General features: G+C 38.9%; 1 gene segment (V, D, J or C); it reads right to left on the reverse strand.

The window, feature by feature from the left end:
- Positions 1-9,811: 9,811 nt before the first annotated feature.
- LOC132979593 (T cell receptor alpha variable 41-like) lies at positions 9,812-10,582 on the reverse strand. The segment is given in 2 exon segments: positions 9,812-10,235; positions 10,342-10,582. Coding segments are annotated over 2 exon segments (528 nt in total).
- Between the last annotated feature and the right edge of the window lie 2,616 nt (positions 10,583-13,198).

A 13,198-nucleotide genomic window follows, 5' to 3' on the forward strand; every position in this document is an offset into this window, starting at 1 on the left:
ATTGGCCCTACAAAGGAGGTGAAAGTGGACTTAGAGCTGTAGGTACGAGAGGCAACACTGAGCTCAAGGACTCGTGTTTAGCACACCGGCAACAGGGAGATTAGGCTTGGACTATTTTACAAGCTGGCAGTTTAGCAAAGTCAAATGGAAAAAGTCTCAAACTTTTCCTCCAGGGAGAATTTTGTGCTGATGTTGAAGAGGGACAGACCACCTGGTGGCTTTGGATAAAGACATTTCAGATTTAAATCAGGATATGCAGCAGGTTAGTTTAGATTTAAATCAGGATATGCAGCAGGTAAGTTTAGATTTAAATCAGGATATGCAGCAGGTAAGTTTAGATTTAAATCAGGATATGCAGCAGGTAAGTTTAGATTTAAATCAGGATATAGAGCAGGTTAGTTTAGATTTAAATCAGGATATGCAGCAGGTAAGTTTAGATTTAAATCAGGATATGCAGCAGGTTAGTTTAGATTTAAATCAAGATATGCAGCAGGTAAGATTAGATTTAAATCAGGATATGCAGCATGTCAGTTTAGATTTAAATCAGGATATGCAGCAGGTAAGTTTAGATTTAAATCAGGATATGCAGCATGTCAGTTTAGATTTAAATCAGGATATGCAGCATGTCAGTTTAGATTTAAATCAGGATATGCAGCAGGTAAGTTTAGATTTAAATCAGGATATGCAGCAGGTAAGTTTAGATTTAAATCAAGATATGCAGCAGGTAAGTTTAGATTTAAATCAGGATATGCAGCAGGTTAGTTTAGATTTAAATCAAGATATGCAGCAGGTTAGTTTAGATTTAAATCAGGATATGCAGCAGGTAAGTTTAGATTTAAATCAAGATATGCAGCAGGTTAGTTTAGATTTAAATCAGGATATGCAGCAGGTTAGTTTAGATTTAAATCAGGATATGCAGCAGGTTAGTTTAGATTTAAATCAGGATATGCAGCAGGTTAGTTTAGATTTAAATCAGGATATGCAGCAGGTAAGTTTAGATTTAAATCAGGATATGCAGCAGGTTAGTTTAGATTTAAATCAGGATATGCAGCAGGTTAGTTTAGATTTAAATCAGGATATGCAGCAGGTTAGTTTAGATTTAAATCAGGATATGCAGCAGGTAAGTTTAGATTTAAATCAGGATATGCAGCAGGTTAGTTTAGATTTAAATCAGGATATGCAGCAGGTTAGTTTAGATTTAAATCAGGATATGCAGCAGGTTAGTTTAGATTTAAATCAGGATATGCAGCAGGTTAGTTTAGATTTAAATCAGGATATGCAGCAGGTCAGTTTAGATTTAAATCAGGATATGCAGCAGGTAAGTTTAGATTTAAATCAGGATATGCAGCAGGTTAGTTTAGATTTAAATCAGGATATGCAGCAGGTAAGTTTAGATTTAAATCAGGATATAGAGCAGGTTAGTTTAGATTTAAATCAGGATATGCAGCAGGTAAGTTTAGATTTAAATCAGGATATGCAGCAGGTTAGTTTAGATTTAAATCAGGATATGCAGCAGGTAAGTTTAGATTTAAATCAGGATATGCAGCAGGTTAGTTTAGATTTAAATCAGGATATGCAGCAGGTAAGTTTAGATTTAAATCAGGATATAGAGCAGGTTAGTTTAGATTTAAATCAGGATATGCAGCAGGTAAGTTTAGATTTAAATCAGGATATGCAGCAGGTTAGTTTAGATTTAAATCAGGATATGCAGCAGGTTAGTTTAGATTTAAATCAGGATATGCAGCAGGTAAGTTTAGATTTAAATCAGGATATGCAGCAGGTTAGTTTAGATTTAAATCAGGATATGCAGCAGGTAAGATTAGATTTAAATCAGGATATGCAGCAGGTTAGTTTAGATTTAAATCAGGATATGCAGCAGGTAAGTTTAGATTTAAATCAGGATATGCAGCAGGTAAGTTTAGATTTAAATCAAGATATGCAGCAGGTAAGTTTAGATTTAAATCAGGATATAGAGCAGGTAAGTTTAGATTTAAATCAGGATATGCAGCAGGTAAGTTTAGATTTAAATCAGGATATGCAGCATGTTAGTTTAGATTTAAATCAGGATATGCAGCAGGTAAGTTTAGATTTAAATCAAGATATAGAGCATGTTAGTTTAGATTTAAATCAGGATATGCAGCATGTTAGTTTAGATTTAAATCAGGATATGCAGCAGGTAAGTTTGGATTTAAATCAGGATATAGAGCAGGTAAGTTTAGATTTAAATCAGGATATGATAATGATATGCATTGGGTAAAATTGGGATTTTAATTGGGCATGAGGCAGGTTGTTGCTGTCTGCTCTTAGTACTAGTAAGTCTGGTATAACCTTTCAGTCTTACCTTCACTCTATTGACACTCAGGAAGCATTTAATTTCATATCCTAGGAGCTCCCAGACATGATACTTCTGGTTTATTAGTCAAAATTACAAGCGGTGAAGAAGCTGTAGTATTTGACTTGAGCCCAGGCCTTCCGCTTGGAGGACTATAGCCTCCGTACATGGGGTGCGACCTAACGGCTAGGCCATCAGCACCTAAGGCCTATGTAAATTGAATGGTAGATGACGGGACTGTTAGAGCTAAAAAAAAACTTCATATAATGGTGCTGTTGTTGGACATAAAGAGGATGTGTTAAGATATCTAGTGCATAGCTGCATGTTACATTGCTAAGTAAGAGATAAGGAGCTCTTTTATTTTCCTTAATATTGTTGTTACATGACAAGTAAAACAGTACCAGTTGCGTTTTTGGGGTATCTGTAGGACGGGCTGTCAGTTCTTTAAGGCTTTGTTGTGAATCCTGCGTCAGTGTTTCAGCTGTAACCACAGAGACTCTGATCAAACAGGAATCATCACAATCCATCTGACATGAAGCTGTGGTTTGAATCCCACTTCCCTCCTCTTTGAAGAGTAGTCAGATATCTGTGTTCAGGTTTTTGTACAGCCTCTTCTACACTTTGTATCACTGTGTTTCTAAAGCACAGTAGTAGAGAGCTGTGTCTTCAGGGGTTAGCTTTCTAATGGTCAGTTCAGTTGAGCTGGGTGATGTTTGAGATTCATATCGTTCATCTGGAATATATTCTTCATCACTATTTGATCTGGCTCCTTTCCAGAGTATAAACTGAGGTGCCTGGAGGTCAGAATGATGTCTGTACCAGTAGAGGGAAACATACTGGTATGTTGTCTCATAGTTACATCTGAGTGTGACAGATTCTCCTTCTGTTCCACTGACTTCATCGACTTCAGGAGAGATTTTGTCTCCAGCTGTTAGTCCTGTAAAACGTAGAGAAAATGAAGCCATTAGATTAAATATTGTTCAAGAGACTGAGAAGATGAGACAGTGGAAAATATCAGTTGTTCAGTCTTACTGCAAGAACAAAATAATTCAAATGTTCATAGATTTCTGCTCAGAACTTAAAAACACTGAAGACAAGTTGTGCTTTATATCTCACCAAAGAAAAGAGCAGCCAGAATAATCCACAGCCAAATTTCCATTTCTAAAACCAGGTTTAAACCAACAGGAGGAACTCTCTGATGTTCAATGTTCACTGTGTTGAAGTGTTCTCTTTACAGCAGCAGCTGGTATTAATATAATGTTTGAACACAGTAGTTCATTACCTGCTCAATAATGTCTCCCCCTGGAGGAATTGTAAAAATGTAGTGCAGAAATTCTAGAAGTGACATCCTGGAACGCGTCTCTGAACTGCATACTGGAACACATTTAAAATGTTCTGAATCTGATGCACATGTTAATGAATTTATATAGAATCCATTCTTACTATTATTACACAAATGAAAATAGATCAAATCATTTTTAAAATATCAAAGTCAACACATAAAGAAGAAATGAGGACACAGGGTTGAACCATGTGGTACACAGTAATCAATCATGTGTTTCTAGATGTTTACAGGGATCATTTATTCAGAAATTTCATACCAAACTATCGATGAATTGCCCTAAAGAATTAATATGAAAAAGCAACATATCAGACATACTGTTCAGATATTTTATATTTATGTCAAGAATTGTTTGAATATTTAGAAATACTTAATCCTGGACAGTTCTGGAAATGTAGAAGGTGCCAAGAAAAGAGTGGGTAACAAAATAACTAGTCCATAGATTTAAGCATACATTTCCATAGATATGAAGATTTTGTGTTGTATAAAAATGTAAAGTCTTTTTTATCCTGAGTACATCCATTTTATGTTTTTATCCACTTTGCGAATAATCTAGACTGCGTCAACACGTGCATGTAGAGTTTATCAGTGTGTGACTCCCTCTAGTGGATGTTGTGGAGTATTGTGTTGTCTTCTCTCCAGAGGTTTTTGTACAGAGTTGTGGTGTTTCCTGTCACTGTGGGCCTCAGAGCACAGTAGTACACAGCAGAGTCAGTCAGTGCAGCAGAGGAGATCTGTAGATCAACACGATCCTTTTTTTCAGAGAGTCGTGTCAAAAACCTTTTCTCTGATTTCAGAGGTTCTGCTGTTTTTGTGATGTTCAACCCTGAGATGAACATGATGAACTCTGGTTGTTTTCCTGGATATTGTTGATACCAGAAGAAAGAATCACTGCCATCAGCTTGTTTGGAGTAACTGTATGACAGAGTGACGGTGCTGTCTTCTAAACTGTGCTCTTCATTCTTAACTGGAGTGAGTTCTTCACAGCTGACACCTAAAAAAAGATGAAGCCAAAGAAATTATTCAAAGTCACATGTCATTGAATCTTTTAATAAACAAACATAAATCTACATCTAACATATTTAATGTTATAATGACAGCTGTTGTCCAAACTGAAATACTCTTTATTTTCAAAATCACAACACACTGTCCATTTATTACATACATACCTATGAGAGCAGAGAAGAACAAAATAACAGTGAGTTGTTCCATGTTTGTAGAGGTGAGATGCTGTAACTGAATGTTCAGTATGATTCAGTTTTGTGAGTAGAGTTTGGTCTGATGTTCACAGCTGGAATCAAACAGTTCTCTGTCATCAAACACCTCTGCAGTCATTGGGAGGAGACTCATCTGTTGAACTAGTTTCATTTCTGAATTGAGAAACATCAAGCCTTCATCATGACATACCATAGAAGTTTATCAGTATGTGACTCCCTCTAGTGGATGTTGTGGAGTATTGTGTTGTCTTCTCTCCAGAGGTTTTTGTACAGAGTTGTGGTGTTTCCTGTCACTGTGGGCTGCAGAGCACAGTAGTACACAGCAGAGTCAGTCAGCTGAAGCTTCTGGATCATCAGAGGAACTGATGTCCCGTTGATTGCAGCATTAAATCTGTCTGTCTGGAACTCAGGAGCTTTATATATGTCTTTTGAGTAGCATCTCAACATGTACTTTGGGAAATCACCCACTTTTTGTCTGTACCAGAACAAATTTGGATATGGGTCAGTGGTCTCAAATGTACAACCAAGTGTGACTGTGTCTCCTTCATAAGCAAAGACATCTTCTGTTGGCTGGATCGCTCTGTCTTCTCCTTTACACTCTGAGAAGAGAACAGAAAGAGGAAGAGATTAATTGTTGATTGATGAAAAAAAGGATTGAGGTTAAATAATTTACATAGCCTTCAGAACAGACACACAAACAAGTGAGGAGTAAAACAAATGTATGATGCTATAGTTTCTCACCAAAGAAAAGACCAGCCAGAATAATCCACAGCCAAAGGTCCATCTCTACAACAAGGTTTAAACCAACAGGAGACCTGATCTGACGTTCAGCCAGAAGTGTGAGAATAGTTCCCTTTACAGCAGCTGTTACATATGAAAGCTTGAACAGAGTGCTGTGGTGATCTTCCCCCTTCATAATGTTTCCTCTAGTGGAGATAAAAAATATTACAATTGTGTATAAAAGGGACTTCAAGCAGGTTTTTGTGAGGACTCTATGAAGGTCTTGAACAGTTTTACAAGATTCATTTATCTTAAATCTTATCCCATATTCTGCTTTTTCTGGTTTTATATGCTCTTTAGTGTGTTTTCCAAGTGTCCTGTTCATGTTTAGACACATCTATTTGCCAAAATTCAAAGTCCACGGAAACGCGGCTACTCCTACGTCCTCTTGTTAGCTGCAGCATTAGCTGCATGTAACGCTCGGTTCTAGCCCCCCTCGGAAATGTTTTGCCAGTGTGACGTCTTGTCAGTAAGATATCACTGATCTAAGCCCATTGGCTCGTTGTGGCCCAGCAGCTCATGTTGCAGGCCCATTAACTTCTGTAGCACGCCCACGATATGCCGTAGCCTGCGGTAGCACAGTAGTGCTAAGGTGCTAATGTTTATGCTCCCCTCGGACGGAGCCAGTGGCTGCATTCCCAATATGGTAAAAGGGGCATGACATTTCCCATTGCCCATTGCAGCTGCTACGTGCTACATGCTACGGGTGAGCGTATTGCATCACTTCCTGTACTGTTCTCTGCTGTTCTGTGTTGCTCAGTGCTGATCGTTAGAGCTAAAAGCTTAATTGTTCATTTTGCCTAGTTTCTTACGACTGTTGTTTCCAACACACTGTACATTCAGACAAACAGAAGTAATCGAAAAGCACTCGTTCTCTCTAGCGACAAACCTGCTTAACAGTTTTGTTTATTTTAGCTACCTACTCTTTGCCTAGCTTAGCAGTTAGCTTCTTTTTCTGCCTCTCCCTCTCCTGCTCTCTCTTGCTCTACGTGTCAGATGTTAAGTTACTCCTCGTCCTCCTTTAGTGATAATGATACATGTAAGAAATGTAGTTTATTTTTAGCTTTGGAGGCGAGGGTGTCTGAGTTAGAGAGACGGCTCCACACCATTGAGTCAGAGTCATCGTATGCAGTAGTAGTTAGCCAGCCACCTGTAGCCGGTGCGGGCCGACATAGCTTGGCTTCCCCCCCGGTAGCTCCCGAGCAGCCGGGAGGCGGCGGCTGCGTTACTGTCCGAGGGAAGCATAGTCGAAAATCGAAGCACACGGTTCCCCACCAACCACTTCACGTTTCAAAGTAATTTTCCCCACTCAGCGACACACCCGCTGAGAATAAAACTCTGATTATTGGAGACGCCATAGTCCGAAACGTGAAGCTAGCGAAGTCAGCGGGCATAGTTAGGTGTATACCCGGGGCCAGAGCGGGCGACATCGCATCTCATTTAAAGTTGCTGACAAAGACTAAAGGTAGATTTGATACAATCGTAATTCATGTTGGCACTAATGACTCCCGACTACGCCAGTCTGAAGTCACTAAGGTTAATGTGGAGTCGGTGTGTACTAAGACGATGTTGGACTCCGTAGTGTTCTCTGGACCCCTCCCAAATCAGACCAGTGATGACATGTATAGCCGCCTGTCATCACTCAACCTCTGGCTGTCGAGGTGGTGTCCAGCACACGATGTGGGCTTCATAGATAACTGGCAGTCTTTTTGGGGAAAACCTGGTCTGCTAGCTAGAGACGGCATCCATCCCACTTTGGACGGTGCAGCTCTATTATCTAGAAACATAGCAGAGGTTATTAGTCCAAAACCCTGACAACAACACAGAGTTCAGACCAGGAGGCAGAGCTGCAGTCTTACACTTAGATCTGTCTCCCAGTCACTATAGCTGTAATACTGAATCGAACTGTAGTTATACTATAGGTACTGTGTCTGTCCCCCGGTCCAGACTCAAGTCATCCAAACGTAGAAAAAAAAGGCGTAAATCGTCAAAATCTCATTAGAATCAAAACTACGAATACGACTTTGCAAAAAAATCAGAAAATTCACTGCAGACTTTTGAACATTAGGTCCTTAGCATCCAAATCTCTTTTAGTGAATGATCTGATATCAGATCAGCACATTGATTTACTTTGTTTGACTGAAACCTGGCTGTGTCGAGATGAATATGTTAGTTTGAATGAATCCACTCCTCCCAGTCATTTTAATACTCATATACCTCGAGACACCGGACGAGGTGGTGGGGTAGCAGCTATTTTTAATTCTGGTCTTCTAGATAACCCTTTCACATCCAGTCTCAAGAACCTTTCAGCCAGTTCTAGTTGCTGTAGTTTACCGTCCTCCTGGCCCATATTCTGAGTTTCTAACTGAATTTGCAGAATTTTTATCAGATTTAGTCCTTAGCAGTGATAGAATAATTGTTGTAGGTGACTTCAATATCCATGTGGATGTTGAAAATGATAGCCTGAGCACAGCTTTCATGTCACTATTAGACTCTATTGGTTTCACCCAGGGTGTAAACGAACCTACTCATCGTTTTAACCACACCCTGGATCTTGTTTTAGCTTATGGCATTGAAATCCAAAACCTTACAGTTTTCCTAGAAAATCCTCTTCTATCAGACCATTTCCTTATTACTTTCGACTTTGTCCTACCAGAATTACCTCTGCTTAATAAAAATGTGCTCTCTAGAAGTTTATCTGATAGTGCTGTAGCTAGAAGTTGGTTTGAATCCTACTTATCAGACCGATCTCAGTTTGTACATGTTAATGATAAGTCCTCTATGCACACCAAAGTTAGCAATGGAGTGCCACAAGGTTCAGTGCTTGGACCAATTCTCTTTACATTATATATGTTTCCTCTGGGAAATATTATGAGGAAACACTCCATACAGTTTCATTGTTATGCAGATGATACTCAGCTTTATGTATCAATGAAGCCCGATGGCACCAATCAGTTATGTCAGCTAGAAACGTGCCTTAAGGACGTTAGGACCTGGATGACCAGAAATGTTTTGCTACTTAACTCAGACAAGACTGAAGTTATTGTGCTAGGCCCTAAAAACCTCAGAGAGACTTTTTCTAGTGATTTGACTGTCCTTAATGACATCAGCCTGGCATCTAGCACCACTGTTAGGAATCTAGGAGTTCTATTTGATCAAGATATGTCTTTTAGCTCTCACATCAGGCAAATTTCAAGAACAGCCTATTTTCACCTTCGTAATATATCCAAGATCAGGAATATCCTGTCGCAAAATGATGCAGAGAAACTAGTTCATGCATTTGTTACCTCCAGATTGGATTATTGTAATTCTCTTTTGTAAGGGTGCTATGGTGGATCTCTAACGACTCTTCAACTAGTCCAGAACGCTGCAGCTCGTGTATTGACTAGAACTAGGAAAAGGGACCACATTACTCCTGTGTTGGAAGATTTCTGCCTTTTAACAAGGCAGTTTTTTCTTACCACTGTAACTTTTGCTGCTTTGCTAAAGTGCTCATGATGGATAGGCCGGGTCTTTGTAATATAGCATAAGTAACGTATTTTACCTGCTTTTTGTAACATAACAATGAGTAAGGTCTTTTTACCTGCTCTTTTGTAATATTAAAAGACAAAGAGTAAGGTATTTTACCTGCTTTTTATAAAGTGTCTCGAGATAACACTTGTTATGAGTTGACGCTATACAAATAAAAATTGATAGATTGATTGAAATTGATTTCCGAGAACCGTGCTGAGCAACTGACCAATTACGGCTGAGCCAACAGGCCGACCAATCAGATCAGACTTGGCACACGTGGGGACTTTGAACGTGGGCACTTCAGAGCCTTAGAGAGAGAGTCAGAAGGGAGCCGGTGCATGGAGCGGCAGTACAGAACTTTAGCTATTGTGAACGTACTTTAGAAGGTACATAGATTAAATATATGAACCCCAAAAAGGGAATAATATAGGCTCTTCAACCAACACAAAGGAAACCTGATCAAATTATTTTAACAATATCATGGTCAGCCTGTAATTAAAAACTGAGAGGACCCGGGAATGAACCCTGTGGAACACATCAAAAAATGGCAGCCTCCGAAGAACAAAAGAGAAGAGAGAAGAGAAGAGACAAGAACATTTCTGAATTGAGAAACATCAAACTTTCATCATGACATACCATAGAAGTTTATCAGTGTGTGACTCCCTCTAGTGGATGTTGTGGAGTATTGTGTTGTCTTCTCTCCAGAGGTTTTTGTACAGAGTTGTGGTGTTTCCTGTCACTGTGGGCCTCAGAGCACAGTAGTACACAGCAGAGTCAGTCAGTGCAGCAGAGGAGATCTGTAGATCCACACGGTTTCTCTTCTCATTCAGTTTAACAGTCAGTCGAGGGTGTGGAGGTTTTGCTGTCACTACAGTTGGATCTGAAGTGTCGCTGATCAGGAGAAGGAACTGAGGAGCTGATCCAGGATCTTGTTGATACCACTGGAGATTATCAGCTTTAACTGAGTATTTACAGGACAGAGTAACACTGTGACCCTCTGATGAAAACACTTCAGCACTGCTGGCAGTAATATCATCCTCCAAGGTGTTACCTGATGGAGACAAACACATGATGTTTCAACATCAAAATTCATACTGGATCTGAAATTCTTTAAAAGCTTCTTTGTCATTTAGATTTCTTATTAAACACAAACATACCCAGGAGAGTTAAAATGAAGATAATAGTGAGTTGTTCCATGTTTGTAGAGGTGAGACGCTGTAAGTGAAGAACAAGTATGAGTAAGTTTGGTGAGCTGTTTGGTCTGATGTTCACAGCTTGATTTAAAGAGATCTCTGTCATCAGGCTCCTCTGCAGTCAGGAGGAGGAGACTCTTTAAACTACTCTAATTCCTTAAAGGTTTTATCACAACTGTATCATGAATGAAGTAATCATAGGTTTATCAGTGTGTGACTCCCTCTAGTGGATGTTGTGGAGTATTGTGTTGTCTTCTCTCCAGAGGTTTTTGTACAGAGTTGTGGTGTTTTCTGTCCAAAGAACAAAGAAGTGCTTCTGATTCAAAATCATCTTTTTTAATGAATAAAGCTCTGATATTCTTAATGACCTACCTGTTAATGTGAGCAGAAACAAAGTCACAAACTGACTCAAATATACTGTAAGCATCTTTAAACATAAAGAGTCTCCTCTTGTATAAACCACATTTGTGAAAGTTTGTCTTTTTGGTCGTTGAGTCACAGTTTGACTCCTCCCTTTAACCCCTCCCTCCACTCAACTCTACAGTCATCTTTGTTTGTCTCTTATGTAGGACTGTACTGTGGCTGAGGAATGAAACCACGTTGCAACAGGTCAAGAGATTTCCATTTGGAGAGACAGGACTCAAATTCAGAATTGATTCTAAAGTCAAAAATGCATATTCCCAGAAAGAGAGAGAGAAAAGTGACTGAATATATGTACTAATTTAGTTGATATGCTGTAAATTTGCATGGTTCATGTATCTGCTGCACATTTGCTGTTTATGCATTTGTCATGTCTCTCTGTTGCACAGTTTTAGATATGTTTTTAACATGTATATGTTACAGGTCTCAAAATGAGATCCCATAAGCAGATGAGAATTTCTGTATAAACAGAAGAAAAGAATGAGACAGGCAACTGTGCTTCTATTCAGTTCAGCTTCACTCGGTAGAATCTTTATGAAACAGTATTCAAAATAAATGCTTCTTTTTCTGACACTTTGTGTTTTGTTTTCTGTATTCTAATAGTGCATCATTAATACAGAATTCACAACATCACAAATAATCACAATACAAACTGTCGACCAATTCCATATCTGGTTTTCAAGATAAAACTTATATTTACGGTTTCTACAAAATAATCCTATATGCTACGGGTGTTTAACGACATAAACACACATTTAATCAGCTCTATAACTGAACTAGAGTTTACTTTTACTCTAAAACTACTTGAGGACAATATTAACCTCAGCTGTATAATTTCCCGGGCTATTAAAAGGTAATTGAATGTAACCTCACTCACAGATGTAAATAAAGGGAGACTAGCATGTTGCTCCTAGTACAATAGCTGAAGACTGACAACTATAACTCCTTATAACATTGAAACCGTACACATATGACAATAACAACAATATCCATAACCTTCAGAACACTTAATCACACTGTTAATATAATATCTGTTTTGAAATGAGATGTGCAGGAGCTCATTTAAATCAACACAAAAGACACGACGATCGCCGGCGCCATCTTGGCCCGCACGCGGTAACCTTAGCATAGTATCTACTAGTTCACAAACACATAAAGTTCAACTACCTTTACAAATGTGATGTAGCATGTTTCCTTTGTGTTTATCAATATTTATATGCATTTACACATGTGTTTTAACCATACAAACCTGTATAAACAGAAGAAAAGAATGAGACAGGCAACTGTGCTTCTATTCAGTTCAGCTTCACTCGGTAGAATGAGGAAGAAACGAGAGTCCCGTAACAAAGACAGTCCATGCATGGGAGAAGCCCAGCGCCACACTGCCTCCTGCTGGCGACACTGAAGTGTACTGTTATCTGGCTATTATAGCACATATTAGTGATGATCTTTCCTGGCAATATTATTCCAAAATAAAAACATAGACACATTACATGACAACATATACTTTCTGATACGTGTGACAGCGTCTGGTGTTGGCTTCTTTTTCAGACCTGCACAATGAAAGCGATACTACCTACAGATGCATCAAACTCATTCTTCATTACACAGACTAATGAAGGCAACATTCAACAAATAATTAATCTAATACCTCTCAGGCTAAAGATATGTTTGGATTAGATACTGAATTCATAAATAAGCATTCTCCACTTATAAAGCCCCTAACACACATCACAGGTGACGGTAAAGTTTTGGGAGCAGTATTTCTAGACCTGAAAGAGGCCTTTGATACTGTAAACCATGACTTGATTTATAATACTCAAAAAAATCTACATTTCTGTAATCAAGCTCTCAGGTGATTTAAGTCATGTCTGGAATTTTGAAAGCAATGAGTTAAAATCAATAGTTCAATATCATCCCCTCAACACTGTAATGTTGGCGTACCACAAGGCTCCATTCTGGGGCCGCTGCTCTTTTGCCTATACATTAACCAACTACCAGACAGCTGTGAAGATGTTTGTTGCCAGTTGTATGTCGACGATGCAATCATCCATGTATCATCAAAGACCCCATGACAGGCTGCTGAGTTGTTAAATAGGCAATTGGTCAGTGTGTCATAACAGCTAAAAAGTGACGTCTTAACTTTAAACTGTGCTCCTCCTTGAAATGTAAGAAAAGCTCAAGTTTTGATATTTCAATCAGACTATGAACAGTATGTTTGAACAGTGACTCCCTCTATTGGATGTTGTGGAGTATTGTGTTGTCTTCTCTCCAGAGGTTTTTGTACAGAGTTGTGGTGTTTCCTGTCACTGTGGGCCTCAGAGCACAGTAGTACACAGCAGAGTCAGTCAGCTGAAGCTTCTGGATCTTCAGGGGAACTGATCTTAAAGTAGAATCCAGT

The sequence above is a fragment of the Labrus mixtus genome, chromosome 8 (genome assembly GCF_963584025.1).
Source record: "Labrus mixtus chromosome 8, fLabMix1.1, whole genome shotgun sequence".
NCBI classification, from domain to species: domain Eukaryota; kingdom Metazoa; phylum Chordata; class Actinopteri; order Labriformes; family Labridae; genus Labrus; species Labrus mixtus.